At 42.7% G+C, this 19,238-nt stretch overlaps 1 protein-coding gene across 7 annotated transcripts in view; it reads left to right on the top strand.

The window, feature by feature from the left end:
• The window catches only part of PRORP (protein only RNase P catalytic subunit), a 97,621-nt gene that overhangs the window by 31,006 nt on the left and 47,377 nt on the right, over positions 1-19,238 (top strand). For 6 of the 7 annotated variants that reach the window (XM_053254587.1, XM_053254546.1, XM_053254557.1 and 3 more), the window contains exon 5: positions 6,261-6,368. The exons of the other annotated variant lie outside the window; for it this stretch is intronic. In XM_053254587.1, the coding sequence (XP_053110562.1) occupies positions 6,261-6,368 (108 nt within the window). The remainder of the gene's footprint in view (positions 1-6,260; positions 6,369-19,238) is intronic. 7 annotated transcript variants of the gene reach the window in all.

Raw genomic sequence — 19,238 nt, 5'->3', positions numbered from 1 at the left:
TGTCAACCACTTCATATTCCAAAGCAGAGTGTGCTTTAATGTAGCTTTGCAAAATGGATGAACATTTTCACCAGGCAACTGAAACCTTTAGTGGTCTACAGTTTTTAGAAGCCATTATGTCATGAAATACCACTCTAACCCTCTTCCTGACAGCTGTTATCACCTCACTGTAGCTGCTTTTGCCACCTTCTTGCATATCCAAAATTCCTTTTTAACCATATTTCCTGCTCCTACGTCCTGAATCCAAATTCTCTCCTCTTTCTCCCCAATTAACCCACTCTTAGCTTCCTCTTAACCTCTCACAAGAGACTGTTTTAGACAGCTGGCAAAGACAAACCAATCTCAAAACAAATATATCATTTTTTTCTAAGCCTTCAGGGCATCTTAAAGGAAACAATTATCCTTAAACATATAAACCAAAACCCATACAATGTTTCTAATATAACTAAAATACTAAAACCAATAAAGCAAAAGTCATTAAAAGTACAAATGTCACAGTGGCAGAACAATACAAGTACGTCAGTTAAAGACCAAGGCTTAGCCACTTTCTAAAAACTGTAAAAACAGCTCTAATAGGCTTCCTTAGAGGATTCCTTCCATAAAGAGGGCACCACAATTTAATAAGGCCAGCTTCTTGTACCCACCAGCCAAGCATGGCTGATCTCCGCTGGGTAAACCTAACATCCAGCTGGTAGACGGTTGCCTAAGGCTGCTTACTGTCCAGGCTGCCCTGACCTTCTCTCGAAGACCTGTTGGCTCACAGCTGGAGCAAGAGCAAGTAACTAAGTTTAAAATGGCTGGGTATTTTCTAATACAGTTGCTGGCAATACAAGCAACTATTATGAAAAAAGTCAAAACAAAACTTGAGTATGGCATGTTATACAAGATTTCTGCCTAGGTGTGTACTTTCTGAGTGTACTTGCTACAACTTGTTGCCAAAACCATAACCTATTTGCGTTGGTTCTGTTTTTTTTCTATAGCCCTATGGAAATGTTGAAGTTTGTTTAAGGTTGCGAGTTGACAGAGTTCATCTGAGGAAACTTGCTTTCACCTATAGTAACCCGTGCAGTGCATTTTCTTTAACTGAATAATGGGGAGTTCCGAGCATATTTGCTGCCAATACTTTGACTAAATAATCAAGACCTGGGACTCAGAATACGGGTTTCGGAATGTAATGTGGAGCGAGTTACTAATGCTGGTGACTAATATCAGCTTCTAGAGAAAAGTACACTGTGCCTGTTCACCTGGCAGATTTGTGGCTGATATCCTAACTAAAGCTGTGCAGCATGCAGCCAGAAATGAAGCGCATGCGTATTGGTACCATCCCCACTTCTGAAGTGTGGGGACTCATGTGCAGGGGCTGACTTTAGCTGATTTCTCCATCCCCCGTAAGTGTTGTATGCAGAGTGGAAATATATTCCTGGGGGCTCAGCTCAGTGATAAGAGCATCTGCTTTGCATGCAGAAGGTCCCACGTCCAATCCATGGCATTTCTTGGTAGAACTGAGAAAGACTCCTGCCACTACCAGTCAGTGCAAACCCTGTTGAGTAATATTTGGACTGGACCTCAGTCTGTGCTCACCCCTACCAAGAGTTACTATGTGATTATAATATTATTATTATAAAATATTATTTTAAATTTTTAAATTGTTGTAATGTGTGTGTCCCCCCCCACCCCATTTTTGTCTTAACGAATGTTTTATTTTGTTTTTATCCTGTAAACCGCCCAGAGACATAAGTTTTGGGTGGTATAGAAATGTTTAAATAAATAAATAAAAATAAAATTATTGTGAATCTTCCCCATGGGAAGGCAGTGGCATAGCAATGTTGGCGGCAGCCCTGGTCAAGGTTTTTATTTTTATTTTTTTGGACCACCCACCGCAGAAGACCTTAAAGACGCACCTCAAGCTTTAATTAATTTTAATTGATTTTATATCATAATTATTTTTATCATTTTATCCTGTTTTTGTATTGTATTTTAACTTGTGCACACCACCTGGTGAGCCGCCTAATGGCGCAGCAGGGAAATGACTTGACTAGCAAGCCAGAGGTTGCCAGTTCAAATCCCCACTGGTATGTTCCCCAGACTATGGGGTACATCTATATCGGGCAGCGGTGCTATAGGAAGTTGCTGAAAGGCATCATCTTGTACTGCACGGGAGATGGCAATAGTAAACCCCTCCTGTATTCTACCAAAGACAACCACAGGGCTCTGTGGTCACCAGGAGTTGACACCAACTCGATGGCACACTTTACCTTTACACCACCTGGTGATGCATATGTCAGGTGGTATAGAAATGTGATAAATAAATAAAGCTCCCACCCACCCACCCACAAATGCTTGCCACTGCCACATTTCTTATGTGGCGCCTTGTCGCTCTCCATCTCCTTCCTCCTTCCTACTCGCTTCTGTTTCCTGGTTAGGTCAGACAGCAGTAAGAGGCTGAATGGACTTTCCCCTCTCTCAAGCAAAGGAGAGAGGAAAGAGCCCACCCAACTTCTTGCGGCCATGGTGGCAAGTGGGGAAATGGTGGCAAGTGGGCAGTGGTGGTGGAGGAGGCAACTGACAGATGACCCAGGACAGCCCATATTCATCTGCCCAGTTACAGTAATGCCGCTGTGGAAAGGTCAACCATTCTTTCCATTTAAGAGGAACTGCTAAATCTTGTTCATTTCTGCAGGGATGCAAAAATTATTCCCATTATATTCTGTAATTTCTGAGGCTGTTGGTGCAGTCTGATTTATGTTCATCAGACTTTGCTCTTCCCTATTCTGCTATGGGACTATGGCTTTAAATAAGCTTTCCCATTTTATTTAATTTTCCAGAAAATAGAAAAGAAACCGTAATTCTTCTTCTCACCACAGTTGCTCATTCTTTGAAGGCTGAAAATGCCAGGCTATTTAGTCCATTTAACAGGGTTACTTAAGACACTCCCTAGAAACATATACAGTAGTCTTGTGTATGTTTGGCATGACCCAATTTACAGGTTGGTTCCAGGTAAGTAAGCATTGGCTACCAGTCTTGCTTGAAGGGGTCTACTTCCTTTATCCCTTGTTGAGTTTGGGTTTGCTTTGTTAATTTGTTCATAATCAGCAAATTCCAAGTTCTTTGGTTTGTTTTCTCCAGCCCCCATTTTGTCAGTGGATCTGCAGATTTCCACTTGCATGCTATGGCTAGGCAGGCTGCTGTCAGGAGATCATGAATTAATTTCTTTATGGAAATAGCTTGTGTCCTTGCCATTAATATAGCCCACTAGTATTGTTAATGGATTAAACTGCAATTTACCATTTGAATTTATTTATTTATTTGTTTGTTTATCACATTTGTATACCGCCCAAAACGCAAGTCTCTGAGCAGTTTACAACAAACCAATAGAAACCACAGATAAAAAGATTAAAACATAACAACAATTAATATTTAAAACATTAAAGCTATTAAAAACTCAATTAAAACCAAATCTAATTTAAAAGCCTAGGTGAACAAATGCGTCTTGACTGCCTTTTAAAAAAGTTGTAAGAGATGGGGAGGCTCTAATTTCAGCAGGAAGTGTGTTCCAAAGCCTCGGGGCAGCAACAGAGAAGGCCTGTCCCCAAGTAGCCACCAGAGGAGTCAGTGGCAACTGCAGATGAACCTCTCCAGATGATCTCAATGGGCGGTGTGGTTCTTAGCAAATAAGACGTTAAATACCAAGGGCCCAAGCTGTTCTTGGAATACTAAGGCAAGGAACTCACATCTCTGCCGGGCTTGTGCCAAAGTGCAACAACATGGGGAAATAATTAAAGTTAACATTAAAACTCAGTTGCCACAAGCCTTGAAGGGAGGAGGAGACTGTAACATCAATTTCCCAGAGACAGCTGCTTCCCAGTGGTGAGAGCCTGTGTAACTGCTGTCTGCTGTTGTCAGCCTGCCAGCTTGTGTGCTCCCTAACGTGTGGGGCTGTGGCTGCTTCCTTGTGGGTGAGTCTGTGCGGGATCGAGGCCATAGGGAATGAGTCTGCCGTTTTTCAGAACCAGCTGCCCAGATTAGCCATCTTTCTGGTATTATAAAAGGGCTGCTGCCCTGTGGCGGTGGGCCCACCACCAAAGGGGCAACAACAAAGGGGGTCACCCCTTTGGGGGGCAGCGAGGGCCTGGTGGTATTTTAGGCTTCTGTTGTTTTTTAGGTCCTAGGTTTTTCAAGTGTCTTGGTTTGTCTGGGGATGGGGAGACAGGGGGTATGTCCACTGACTGTGGGGTGGCTATTCCGGTGGTGGTAGGGAATAGAAGAAGTAAAGTTGGCAGGTCAGCAAGTTGTTACAGGGGAAAGGAAATCGGAAATCTATTAGCAGTTACCCCTTCCGGCAGCTCAGGAGTTCATAGCGGCCATGACAACTGTGGGCTTATCCCAAAAGGTCTCAGGATTGACACATATTGCAGGTCACACGCTTGATCTGGTCTTTCACTCTGAGCAGGGTGGTGTTCCATGGGGACTCCTGTGATTTCCCCATTGTCATGGACGGACCACCATCTGGTTGAGGTTGGACTCACAGTCACACCCCACCTTCGCAGGGGCAAGGGGCCCATTAGAATGGCCCACTCGAAGGTTATTGGATCCAATAGGGTTCCAAGAAGCCTTGGAGGGATTTAGTGTTGTCTCTGCTGTATATCCTGTTGATGCCCTGGTGGAGAACTGGAACAGCAAATTTTCCAGGGCAGTAGACATGAAGCGCTCTCTGACCCGCTTCAGAATTGACCCCTTGGTATATGGAAGAGCTATGGGGGCTGAAGTGACAAGGTAGATGACTGGAGTGCAAGTGGAGGAAGATTTGACTAGAATTCAACAGATTACAACACAGAGCACATTTGAAGATCTATGGGTGGCAAAGCTATTCTTTTCAGCCCATATTGCGTCTGCAAGTTCACATCCAGCGGAGTTGTTCAGTGTTGTGAGAGGGCTAGCAAGTGCCCCTTCTCCCTTGAATCAGTATTTGCATTACCCGCTGTGACATGTTTAATGATTTTTTTTAAAAAATAAAATCCCTCGTATTCGGGCCAACTTGGATTTCGACCCCACAATTACTGCAGTGTATGAATCGGAGGTGTCCAGCGACTCCTCTTATGTGGTCAGGCTGGATCAGTTTCAGTTTGTGACTCGTGAGGATGTGGACAAGCTGCTTGTAGCGATGCGGCCTACCACCTGTTCTCTTGACCCTTGCCCGATGTGGCTAATACTATCTGGCAGGGAGGTTGTTATAGAAGGCCTAATAGAGATCATAAATGCTACTGAGGGAGGGCAGGATGCCTCCTTGTCTTAAGGAGGAAATTATTAGACCACTTCTGAAGAAGCCTGTCTTGGCTTCCTCAGAGCTGAGTAACTATAGGCCTGTCTCCAACCTCCTGTGGTTGGGCAAGGTAATTGAGAAGGTGGTGGCTTCCCAACTCCAGGCAGTCTTGAATGAAACTGATTGTCTAGACCTGTTTCAGCTTTCGGATGGGCTATGGGGCGGAGACTCCTTTGGTCAGCCTGATGAATGATTTCCAAGGGGTGATTGACAGAGGGAGTGTGACTCTGTTGGTCCTTTTGAATCTTTCGGCTTTCTAAATTATTGACCATAGTATCCTTCTGGACCATCCAAGAGAGTTGGGAGTGGGAGGCACTGCTTTGCAGTGGTTCCACTCCTACCTCTCAGTCAAATTCCAGATGGTATTGCTTGGAGACTGTTGTTCTTCAAAACGTGAACTTTTATATGGCATCACCCAGGGCTCAATACTGTCTTCAGTACTCTTTAACATCTACATTAGATCATTGGGAAAGATCATCAGGAGGTTTTGGTGCAGGGTGTTATGAATATGCTGTTGACACCCAAATCTATTTCTCCATGTCAACATCAGGAGAAGGCATAACCTCCCTAAAAGTCTGCCTGAAGGCAGTGATGGGCTGGATGAGGGATTACAAACTGAGCCTGAATTCAAATAAGATGGAAGTACTTATTGTGTGGGGCCGGAACTTGGGAGACAATTTTGGTCTGCTGATTTTGCAACTTCATCTGTCATTGCCCATATTCAAGCCTGTCATTGCCATGAGGACTAGAAATTTGATTTAAAAAAAAAAAAAGTGGAGAGATGTGGGAAGCTGAATTCTGGGTCAGCTACAAATTTATCTTCTTGCATGGAGCAATCACACACAGCTCTGCTTAAAATAGTAGTAGCATACGGTGAAGCAGTTCTGTTTCTGCTGCGTTTCTTGCTCTTATTCTTTTTTTAAAAAATTATTTATTTTAGGAACTTGAAGAATTCAAAGTGTTTGTCCATAAACGTCCCCCTTTTGATATTGTGATTGATGGCCTCAATGTTGCTGGAATTTGCAGGAAAAGTAATCCATCTCAAACTGTAAGTGCTGCTATACTACTTTTCTAAGAAACTCGTGTGTGTATGCCTATCTATATTTTTCTGCTCAGCAAGTGTGGCAAATTACTGGCTTGCATTTGCATGGGGAAATGTGCTGAAGATGAACACAAAATACATTAAAGTAAGCTCAGATGATTAATTCCCTGTTTCTAATGAACAGTTCATTGCTAATAGAGTGTCAGAATCTTAATACATAGCATACAGGTAGGGAAGTTTCTGCCAGAGGACTTCCAGTCTTATTAAGATATACAGGGCAAAGTTGAAGTAAGAAAACGCTGCTTGATAAAAGAACATGTAAGATAGGATCCTGCAGGACAAGGTTTAACTGGTGGCAGACTATGGGGACTAAGTGTTGGCAGATGGAAGCTTTGTGAGTGGCTACTTGGCACAATTTGCTTGAGGGCTGTCCTGATATCTGCTAGTTCAGAGTGGCTCTCAGGATCTGTGCAAATGGTAATGCAATCCTTTTGCAAGATGAGTAATGCCAACCACACATCCTATGTAGTACCTTGTATGTGATATACTCCCCCCCCCCAATTTCCTGTTTAGTGTGAGATTTATTATAGGGAGAAACCAACTGAAAACACCCCCAGGGAGCACCCCCAAGACATCTACTTCCCTAGTGATATCTGGAAACAATGGGAAGTGCCTTGGAGACAAAAAGGTAGATAATCCTGGGTGGTGGTCTTGCCAGTTTTGCACAGTAGATGCTATTGGCCCAGCCATGTACTGATTCAGAAAAGGTTTATAAAAAACCGTTCTGGGGAAGAATTTAAACAAGAAAAGGGAGTTGTCTTGGTAGAGAGGAAATGGCTATTGACCTGGAAAACAGCATATTGGAAGCCAAAAAGGGAACACAAAGAAACAGTCGTGGATGGAATTGCAAGAACTGGGAACAAGCAGAGTGACAAATTATAGTTAGGGCAGAGATGAGGTGCTTGTGTGCAGAACAGACAAAGCTGGATTGCCACCAAGGCACCAGCTTTGTACAGTGTCCAAGTATCATTTCTTTGGGCCCAGTTCAAACTTGTAACACAAGCCTCCTCCCTCTTCCTCCCCAAAAGGCTGAAAAACTGGAAGGTTTAACTTCTGTGTAAGTCCCTTTTATTTAAGCTTCTTATGTTTCTGACTGCCTAATTTGTAATTATAGCCAGTCATGGCAGCATGACATATATGTAAGTTCACTATACACAAGTTACCAGTACAAATGCCTTTTACGCATTGTCCCTTGTCTCTTGGATTCTAGTATCAGTTGTTCATCTGCTTTTACTCTGGAAAGCAGAGACCTAACCCACTTACTCTCTCGTATTCTGGGCTGTAAATTTAATCTGTAGCATGTGCTCCCATTGTCCCTGGGAGTTTAGTGTCCCTAATGAATGTTTCCTCCTACTGTTAGCTGGATGCCACACTCTGACTCCTCTGCATTGGGAATGCTGGCCAAAACTCTAGGAATTGTAGTTAAGTGAGCATGTAACATAGGAAGGCACACATCTGTGTCTCAAATTAGAGTGCCCTGTACAAGCAGGCTCGCTCCTCTTCCCTAGAGGGGAGCCTGGACTGGTAGCTCCCTGTCCAGAACTCTGTTTGTTTTGGCTCCAGCATGTGTCTGGACACCTCAGACACACGATTACATAAGCATCTTCAAGCATGATCTACAATTGTAACCTCCCGTTTCTTGCTCACGGCAATGGGCATACAAGCTGGGCTTCCTGGGTAAAGTGTTTCCTTATTTCTCCCCCCCACCCCGCCCCACCTCTCCCGCCCCTGGCACCATGTTGAGTCCTGGTCCCTAGACTCAGTAACATGTAGTTAAACTTGCCTCGTGTCCCAATATAATTGTGCTGGGTGGCTCTTCTGACTCTCAGAAGTACACGATCGCTGGCAACTGTAGCATGTGTGTGCAGGGTTCAGCAACAGCTTTCATATCCTCTTTACAGAAACTAAAGCCCAGACATTTCTAGAAGCAAATCTGGTAGTTATTGGGTAGTGCTGGGCACACTAGAGCCATGTTTGTAATTAAACTTAATTGTAACTATTTTTTTTTAAATGAGAAACTTGGTATTTTATTTACATTTAAAATGCTGATTTAAAGCTTTAAAAATCCAATTGTAATTTAAAAAGGAAAAAATAAATCAATTTTTAATCACCTGGCCAGAGCAGGCATCAGCAACCTATGACATGTGTGCCAAAAATGTCATGTGAAATGATTTTGAGTGCCACACACACACAGCTAGCCCAATTTAATGGCACGGAAATTTCTAAAGGAAAACATTTGTCATCCTGTGAAGGTATTTTTGTCTGACTCAACTCTGGGGGTGGCTGTATGCTGGAAATTGGGGCAGTGGGGGGGAAAGACCTGTGGGTCCCCTATGTGGGTTTGCCTCTCTCCCAGCATGCGGCCACCCCCAGAGCCGTCAGAGAGAATTTCTCTTTGATTTGGCTATGGGGGTGGTTTTCAGGGACTGTATGCTGGAAATCAGGTGCATGGGGGAGTGGGGCAACCCATCCGGGGGGGGGGGCAGTTGAGAATCTAAACGTTGCGTCTTTGTAGCATGCAAAACCTTAAATTACAGTGAAGAAATGAAGACTTTGCACACCACTTCTGAAAGGTTGCCGACCCTGGATGTAGAGTCACCATGTGTGGTTGAACTTGCCATGAGAGGGAGGCATAATCACAGCAATAATCTGGCAGGGATATTCAACTTGCTGAAGAGGGCTGAAGTCTTCAGAGAGGAAGCTGTGTACTGTTTTAGCTAGATAAGAAAATCCTTCGTGTTCTTTATATGTTTCTCATCATCCGAAGCTGCAAACTGGCACTCTAACACAACATCCTGCTCTATATCTAGATACTTATTTTATTTATTTATATTAGTATTATTATATATTACATATTAGTATACCACCCAAAATCTGCGTCTCTGGGTGGTTTATAATAAAATACAAACTACAACAAAATAAATAGGCTAAAGCATTACAATACTTTAAAATTTAAAACAATGTTAAAAACTATTACAACAGTATCTAATTAAAAGCCTGAGTGAACCCCTGCTAACTTGGCCAAGAGGCACCTTTTAATGTGGTGATTCTCTTTATTTAGCAGGGGGAGAGTAACTGGCCCTATCCACCCCCAGCTCAGTATCTCCCTCCGGTGACTGTTGCTGGTGTCTATCTTATGCTTCTTTTTAGATTGTGAGCCCTTTGGGGACAGGGATCCATCCTATTTATTTATTATTTCTCTGCGTAAACCGCCCTGAGCCATTTTGGAAGGGCGGTAGAGAAACTGAATGAATGAACAAATTTGTCTAGACTGCCTTTTTAAAAGTTGTCAGAGATGGGGAGGCTCTTAAGTTCTTAACGTAACTTTTGAAGCTTCAAAGTCTGAAGAGAGCTACAATTCCAGAGTGAAAGACCCCAGTCACATCCTTAAGAAGTGGGGTGGGTGGGTGAAGGGATTCTTTATTGGTTGCTGCTGTGTTGGGAGAAATAGTGTTTTTCTAAAGTCTACAATGGTCAAAGAAATGTGAATAAAAGTTGAAGATAATAATATTTACATTAAATAAATTTAAGGAGAGGTTATGTGTTCTTTAGGGAACAAATCTCTTTCTCTCTCTCTCTCTCTCACGCACACACACACTTTCTGAGTAACTAGCTCAGAATGAAAGTGCTTTCAACAACATTGAAGTGAATGGTACAAACTGTTCTCTTGAGTGTACAGGCTGAAGGAAATGTTTTTTTTACTTGAAGACTGTCTCATGTACCATGTACTCATGTTCTATTAAACAAATGTTTCTGAGTACTCTCAAAGGTCAGTGTTATTATGTAAGCATAGTAGTTGGGCCCACTGTAGGCAGCTGTTCCTGATTCGAGGCCTAGAGCATATGTTCTCCAGCTCAGGGTCCCTGAGTTCAGTGGCTCGAGTTGGAGCAACTGGAATCTGGAGCATGTGGAATTGCAGCATGTGGGAGGTATTGCTTTTTGACCAGGCCAAGGCAGTTAGCTTGGATCTGAGCATTCATACCCCAGCATTAATACCTGACCTGGCTGATCATACTCTCTGCCAGTGTGCACATAAGCCTTATTCACAGGGATATATGTGTCCTTGTCCCACATGAAGAGAACACATGAAGGGGGAACAGGAGCATGCTAGCTAGCCACACCTCCAAACCAGCTAGCCACACCTCTGAAGCATCTGACAATTCAGTGTTGTCTGCAAAGGGCTGCTAAGTGAATGGATTCCTTCATGTGGTTTGGTAACCTAGCTACATAGTCACATGAAATAACCTTCTGTACATTCAGCACTGCCTTTTGCAGATAATGCTGAATGTGCAGGCATCTGGGGACAGTGTAACTGGCTGGTGCATTCATGTTCCCCTCTCCCTTGTGTTCACTGAACACATGGAGGGATGAATACTTGAATAAGGCTATAGTCTACAGCAGCTTACTTTAGTTAAGCCCAGCCACATACCATTATTTCCCTTGTCCAGTCTCTGACAGGCTTATATACAACCTGAAAGGGATCTAATTCACTAGTGCTTAACTGGTTGGACATAATGACCCACTGTTGATGGAATTGTCTCGGGGGTGATTGGTTGGCACCCCCAGTTCGGTTGAATGTGGAAAATTTAGCTCAAAAGGGAAGACAGTTCCAAGCAGTTGTAATTTGTGCAAGCATCTGAACTCAAGAAAACCAGCATGGGAGATGGGTTTTAAGGAGTTTATTGGAAGAAAAATAACAAAAGCAATAAAACTAAGTTACCAGGCAGTCATAAGAACAGCCCTGCTGGATCAGGCCCAAGGCCCATCTAGTCCAGCATCCTGTTTCGCACAGTGGCCCACCAGATGCCGCTGGAAGCCACAGGCAGGAGTTGAGGGCGTGCCCTCTCTCCTGCTTTTACTCCCCTGCAACTGGTACTCAGAGGCATCCTATAAGAACATAAAGCATAAAGTCCTAGCATAAAAGTACTATAAATGTGTTTAAAAATAGGCTATTGTAAGGCACATTTAGCTTAAAGTTTCCAGATTATGTGTAAATTCCCAGGCGGGCTAGAAAGAGTTTAAGATGGGGGGGGGTAGATTTCAGAAATAAGGGAAAGTGATAGATTTAGCCCTGAAGGAGCGGGCCAAGAGGCTATATCACCTGTCCTCACAAAGGCCTGATTCAGGCAGCTGGGAGCTTGCGTCCATCCTGGGAGGCAGAGTGAAGAGCAGGGAAGTTGAAAGAGTTTGTGGAGTTCCACACTAGGAAAGTTCCAATGTGGGGCCAGCTAGATTGATCGGAAGTGGGACTGACCTAAAGACAGGCACAATAAGCTGAGCCTTGGTGTAAGGACAGCAAATTGGCCAGGCAGGGTAATGATTTCAGCTCGGGTGGCCCCAATGGAGAGGGGAGCACCAAAGTGGTCTGCTGAAATTCTCATTGCGATGGTGTCCCAGGTAAGAGGCACGAGGGAACACGAGGATGTCTTGCAGCTGGAGTCCCAAGTTGAAAGGACAAGAGAGCACACTTGTACAGTCTCCAGAGGAAGGTCCGAGAGCACACACAATGGAGTCCCCGGTAGGATGGAAAGGGGAACACACTGGGTCATGGATTTAAGGATACTTATATCCCTAAACGTGCCTTGGGGGCACATTTCTACTGTGCTGAATAGGAGAGTCTTTGCTGAATACCCCTGCTAACTTGGCCAAGAGGCACCTTTTAACGTGGTGATTCTCTTTATTTAGCAGGGGGAGAGTAACTGGCCCTGTCCACACCCAGCACAGTACCTCCAGTGACTGTTGCTGGTGTCTATCTTATGTTTCTTTTTAGATTGTGAGCCCTTTGGGGACAGGGAATCAAGTGTTCCCTCTAAGGCGTACGCATGTGCGTGTGCTCACAAGTTTTTCGATGTCCACTCAGTAAATTTTAGATCCCGCTCAGGTTGAATCAGGAAGGCCCCACTCTGAATGAACGTGTGTGCGCACACTGCCTTGATACTGCTGCCCAGAACAAAACTTATTCTGCACACAGTTGAAAAAAATTAGAGAGAACATTGTCAGGGATCCATTTTATTTATTATTTATCCATGAAAACCGCTTTGGAAACCTTTGTTGAAAAGCAGAATATAAAAGTTGTTGTTTATATTTGACATGCCAGATGTTATGGTCCATTCATGGAAGGATGTATAGTCCTGGTCAACCACTAATCTCTACTAGAACCCAACCAATTAAGGGCTGTGAGGCCAATCAGCAACAGTCTTACAACAGTCTGTGAGGCCAATCAGCAACCACTGTCTTACTCCCAAACAAGCCAATACTAAGCACCAAAGGGTGCTTTAAACCCCTCTGCCCAATACAACAGAGGTTCTACTACATTTCTCCCCTATGCAAACCGTAGCTGTTTACTCTGCTTTGCCTGTGTTAAACCTCATCTACATATATAGCAGAAAGAGATGGTACAGTTCTTTCTTGCTCAGGAATGATAGTGGACTATACTACTTCAGGTTGCATGTGGAGTAGTCCGCTTTTGAACATATACCTCTACACACCATTCACACAGTTTGCTACTTACAACAGGGAATGTTGCTTAACATATTGGCGAAGAAGGTTCTAGCCCAGCCTTCTCCAACTGTGTTAGTTTTCTGCTTGCAAGGAGTATCCCCCACCTTGGGGAGCATTCATAAATGGCATCCTCTACTTGTAGTCTGAAGTGGTACAACTGTTCTGCCACCAAATTCCCTCCTCACTCAGCTCTGTGCACAAGCTGCCTTTGCTTGCCCGTGGGAGAAGGCAGCTGATGCACTGCTTTTGTCAAAGGCTAAGCATCTGCTGTTGGTCACACTGCTGACGCTCAGACTATACCATGAAAGCAGATCTGGGACTGCTCCAAAAATGCATGGAAAAGCAGGTTCATATGATAGGGGGCTGATTTTAAGAGCAAAATGAGCATGAAGTAAGGGGAGATATATATTTATTGCAAATCATCTTGTGATTCCCTCCAGTCCATTGCCCAAACATCTCCCCTCCACGCCCCACTTAGTTGGGCTCCAGTACTGGAAGTGAAGCTTGATGGATGTAAAGTTCCTTTTGGGGAGTGCTGTGGGAGCAAAGCTTGTACAGAATTTTGCTTGTGATTCAGCTGGGGAAAAGTAGCACAGGTTAAAACTGAGGGTGTGGTGTTCTGTTTAGTGTTTTTTGTAAATAGAATGGCAGTGTTGGAGGCCCGATGGAAAACCTCCAGATTGGGCGCTATGGGGAGGGGCAGGCTGCCACTCTAATGCACTTCTTTTCTGAAAGCAAGGGAATTTCTACAACTTTCTGTGTAGTGCTTTACTGACTTTGCATAGAACAAATTGCCTCAGTTGCTCAATATTTGTTGGCTGTTGTTGGAGCAACTAGCATTTGTTTCCCACTTGAGCACATACTGCAAGTATCTTCCTGGTTTGATCAGGGAATCCTCAAAAAAAAAAAAAAAAGGTGACTCATGCTGCATCAGGTTTGCCTTTTTCTCCCCACCCTTTTCCTTCAAATGAGGAAATTTTCTCCACCTGGGTTCATTGTTGCTTTTGGGAATTATTTTCTCCCACTCAGCTGTCCCCTCCTAACAGGCAAGTACATTTCACCTAGTAACAATAAACCTAAAATGGAGCTTATACACTGGAAATATTTAAGACCGAAACTAGTTACATAACTTCAGATGAGTGTGTTCTGAGGAAAACGTATGCTGCTTCATGAATGTGTTGAGGAAAGGGGAAGGTAGCATGTTGGGGAAGGGGGGAGGGTGTAATAAGAACCAGGAGGAAGTTCACTTGGTTTCACTTGGTTTTCTAAGATGTTTGACTTGACTCTGTCCTTGGGCAACAGAGGAAATAATTATGTTAAATGCAAAACTGATGGTAGATCTAGGTAACCCTTTCTGCATCTTCTGGAAGATCAGAGGCATTTTGCACAGTAGAACACTGGTGTATAGACACCATAATACTTTGCTCAAAGAAGCCATGTTGTTTGCAGCCATGAACAAGTCGTGCACATCTAACAGTTTTCTTTCAAATACCTTCGCAGGGTAGTTTGTATGGTACTTCCACTCTTTCAAGAATATCCAGTAGGCCTATGGTTTTGCCTGGAAATGTCTATGCTTAAATGCTTAGCTTGCACGGAGCTACTGGCAGTGTAATGACTTCAGTTGCATGTTTGGGTGTCACAACATTTGGGTGTTCCTGAAGAATAGGAAATCCCTTTTTAATGGTAAAGTTGTATTTACTTTTCTCTTTTGCATCAGCAGTTCTTCTGTGTCATTGAAAATGTCAGTTTAATATCTCTTTAAAACCTCAGGGAACTGCCTTGGTGAGTCACTGATGAATAAATGGTTCCTATAGCAACCTATGTTATGTTGCAATTTGTTTCAAGCTGAAAGTCTGAGGAGCAAAATTGGGAGATGTATTGAGGAATATTTTGAATTAGATGGATTTATTATTATTAAGTGCTTTAAATAAAACTGATGGAATTTTTTAAAAAATCTAGGCTGTTACCCATGCGTTCTATAAATATATGTATTGTGAGTAACATCAGGACAAAGGCTTGTACAAGCAGACCCTTTCACTGTTGTAGAAGGAGGCAAGCCATGACTTCTGTTAATTGCTTCTATGCCACCAAAAATTAATCAACTCAGAGACATGTTTTTGGATTGGCAAAAATCATCCTCCCCATCCCCACCGCTGCTTATGAAAATGGAAGAGTTCTGACCACATAAGTCTTTCTCCGAATGTGTCCCCAGTATCTCTGTCATGTTAACATAGGTAAAAGTGCCTTGAATATTTGTCAGATTGTGATTAGGGTCCGTGTAAATTCTACACATGGGGTTGTTTAGTATGATATTTTAATAGTGTTTTAAAAGTAAGTGGGTGAGGGGCAGGGAGTTTGTTTAAATAAAGAAATAAGCATATTTACAATATGGGCCGGTTCAGCTACAGATTTTGACCTAGGAAGGTTCCTTTTTATTTATTTATTTATTTAATACATTTTTGTATTGCCCTAAACATATGTCTCGGGTGGTTTATAACAAAATTAAAACAGAAAGTAAAACATTAGTTTAAAACAAAAAGTTTAAAACATTACAACAATTTAAAATTTTTAAAACAATATTTTAAAACAGCATTAAAACCATTAAAACAACATTAATTAAAAGCCTGGGTGAAGAGATGTGTTTTAAAAGACTTTTAAAAAGCTGTCAGAGATGGGGAGGCTCATATTCCACTAGGGAGCGCATTCTAAAGCCTCGGGGCAGCAGCAGAGAAGGCCTGTCCCTGAGTGGCCACCAGATGAGCCGGTGGCAAATGCAGACCGACCTCTCTCCAGATGATCTCAGTGGGTGGTGGGGTTCATGACGAAGAAGACGTTCTCTTAAATACCCAGTGCCAAGCTGTTTAGGGCTTTATAGGTTATAACCAACACCTTGTATTTTGCCCAGAAACATATTGGCAGCCAGTGTAGCTCCTTCAATACAGGAGTTATATGGTCTCTCTGAGATGACCCAGAGACCATCTTGGCAGCCGTATTCTGGACCAGCTGTAGTTTCCAGACTACATACAGGGTCAGCCTACATACAGGGTCAGCCCACATAGAGCACATTGCAGTAATCCAGTCTGGAGGTTACCAGCAGATGTACTACTGTTTTGAGGTCATTTATCTCAAGAGACGGATACAACTGGTGTATCAGCCGAAGCTGATAGAAGGCACTTCTAAATATGGGGGAATGCAGAAGCATAACTAATGAAGGCAAGGGCACATTCGGACAGAATGCCTGCCTAAATACCTGAGGGATGAGCACATTTGGTGTTGGTCCAGGTTGGCATGAGGTTTGGTAGACAGAAGTGTTTTGACCATTTTGGTTACCATTGGCCTAGCTGTTCTTATGGACAGCCTTGTACAAAGTAATTGAGTACTAAAAGGGACTGAACTTAAGGTAGCTTTTATTAATTAAACTTTTTAGTATTGCCAATAGGCCATAAGCTTTTGAATAACACCTTATTGATGCAAATTAGCTAAGTAATTTTACAGCATCACATCAGCCTTTACAGTTGTGTGTTGTGTTGTGTAACTGAATAGTCTACATGCATATATCTTACTCGCCTGTACATTTTGTCTTTGCAGAATAGAAATGATGACAGTATGGGTAATGTATACTTAATTTTACTCAGCTACATTGCCTTGGTTTAACACCTTTATTTTTTGGTGTCTAGTCCTTGTTCATTGTCAATTGTGTGATAGCTTGGAAAGCTAAGAAATTAGTCTGATTCTGTTTCCACTATCATAATTTATAAGTTTTATAAAAGCACTTAAGTATACTCTGAGACTGTTCTCACGAGCAGCCTAGCCCAGGCTATGGCAGCCTAGGCTATGCTGCTCGTGTGGAGTGCCGGGATCCGCACAGATCTCAGTGCTCCTGCCCAGCCAGATCTTACTTTTAAGCCCGGCTCTTAGCCAAGATTAAGGGCGCAAGGGTTCCCTTAATCGAGCTTCCAGGATCCAGCTTCATGCAGCCCAAGGAGACACAGAGTTGGGCATCTAAAGCGCCCGTCTGGGGGAATCCTCCAATGCATCAGTTATGGCACATGGTACATTGTGGGATACCCGGTGGCCAGGACACGTTGTCCTGGCCTCTGGAGCTCCATGCTGCCTGGCACAGTGATGCTCATCTGGGAGTGCAGTCTGTGCTCCCAGCAACATTTGAAGGATCATCTGGGGGAAGTAAAGGTTTCACAGCCTTCCTCCCCACTATCCTCCCTTCCAAATGGTCATGTGAATAATTCCAGTGTGTTATATAAAAATAGAATAAACAGGCTTGCAATCTAGAACGGCTTAGGCCCTGGGTATCTAAGAAAGCGTCTTCTTCATTACAAGCCCCACCGCCTATTGAGGTCATCTGAGGAGATCCGTCTCCAGTTACCGCCGACTCGTTCGGTGGCTACACAGAGACGGGCCTTCTCGGTCGCTGCCCCAAGATTGTGGAATGAACTCCCTGCTGAGATACGATCCTCTCCATCTCTGGCAATTTTCAAAAAACACCTGAAAACCCATCTCTTCACCCAAGCTTACTCAGCATCCTAAATTTGGGGTTTTTAAAAATCTGGTTTATTTTAATAATTTAAAACCTGATTTGGGGGGGTTTAATTACTGTAATGGTTTAATTGTTGTTTTAAAATGTTTTTAAATTGTTAGTTATATTGTTTCAATTTGTTTTAGCGCTTTACTGTTTTAGTGGCTTGTTTTAACTGTAAGCTGCCCTGAGCCATTTTGGAAGGGCGGTATATATATAAAATAAATAAATAAAATAAAAATAAATAATAATAGAAAACATGAGCCTTCCAAACAACAACAACAAACACTCAGGAAAGAAGGGGAAAACTACACTAGCTGGGAGAGACCAAAAGAAGTAAGAAGATGTAAAGTGTATGGTGATTAATGTCCCAAAACTGGTAGTTTATCGAGACGAATGAATGATGTTACTAATGATATTACTGAGTGATGTTACTAACTAAAATAGAAGGCAAAAGTGAAGGTTTAGGGGGAAATGCAATAAATCTTATTTTCTGTATATTTAAGTTTGAGATAACCTGATATTCAGACAGAAATAGCAGTAAGACAATAAAAATATTCAGTTTGTCTTTCTGAGGCCTCTTCTCAAGAAGTTTAACCTGACAGATCTAAATCCATATTTATTTATCTCTAGGTGGTGTAGAAAATTTAAAACAATATAAAACAGAGTAAAAATAGAATTCCACAAAATAAAGTAAAAACAATCTCATAAGATTCAAAACAAATTAAACAGTTTAAAATTATATCATCTTCCAGTACCAGTATTTCCATAGATAAACAGCAATCAAACCTTTTTAATCTGCGGAGCACTTAGGAAGCAGTATTGAAATCCTAAAAGATACATAAAATAGAGTATCTCCAAAGATTATACAGTAACTATGTCCAAAGAACCATGACTGTAGTTCTGCAAGGCTAATGGACAACTTAGTTTAGAAACCAAAAGGAGTTTCAAAAGTTGTTTGCAAGTTGCCATATCCTTCCCACCTCCACCACCATGCCTGCATTACAACAGTTTGGTGCACAGCAAACTGAGTGGTCTGGTTAGACTTTAGAGCAGATTCCAGAAAAACATCCTAATTCTAACTGTAAAGGTAAAGTGTGCCGTTTCGACTCCTGGCGACCACAGAGCCCCGTGGTTGTCTTTGGTAGAATACTGTTTACCATTGCCTCCTCCCACATAGTATGAGATGCCTTTCAGGATCTTCCTGTATCGCTGCTGCCCGATATATGTGTTTCCCATAGTCTGGGAAACATACCAGTGGGGATTCGAACCAGCAAACTCTGGCTTGATAAATCATTTCCCCACTGCACCATTAGGCAGCCAGTTCTAACTATACTGGACTCCAAGTAAATTCACTTGATTACAATTGTAGCCTAAAACATCAGACTTGCTAGATTTCACAAAGAATTGTCTCCATAGATGCCATCATGGAGTATGCTGCCCTGCATTAGATTTTCTGCATTAGATGCTCGGATATAGATGTAGGATGGTTCAAAATTTGCTAGTGCAGTGTCTTTCAAACTTGCTTCCCCCAGGAAACGTTTCCTACACTGGTTCATCTGCAGAAGCACCCCTGAGGATCAATCTCTTCCATATTTTTAGAGCAGGGGTTTCCAACCTGTGATACTCCAGTTGTTGCTGAACTACAATTCCCATCATCTCCAACAATTTATTGTGCCTGGGGATGATGGGAGTTGTAGTTCAGCAACATCTGGAGGTGGGAACCCCTGTTTTAGCAGATTCTGGAGTACATTTATATGGCACACTTACCAAACCCTTTG

This window comes from Hemicordylus capensis, chromosome 1 (genome assembly GCF_027244095.1).
Source record: "Hemicordylus capensis ecotype Gifberg chromosome 1, rHemCap1.1.pri, whole genome shotgun sequence".
Lineage (NCBI taxonomy): Eukaryota > Metazoa > Chordata > Lepidosauria > Squamata > Cordylidae > Hemicordylus > Hemicordylus capensis.
Note: the sequence above shows the minus strand (reverse complement) of the source record. Positions and strands in the feature narration are given on the sequence as shown.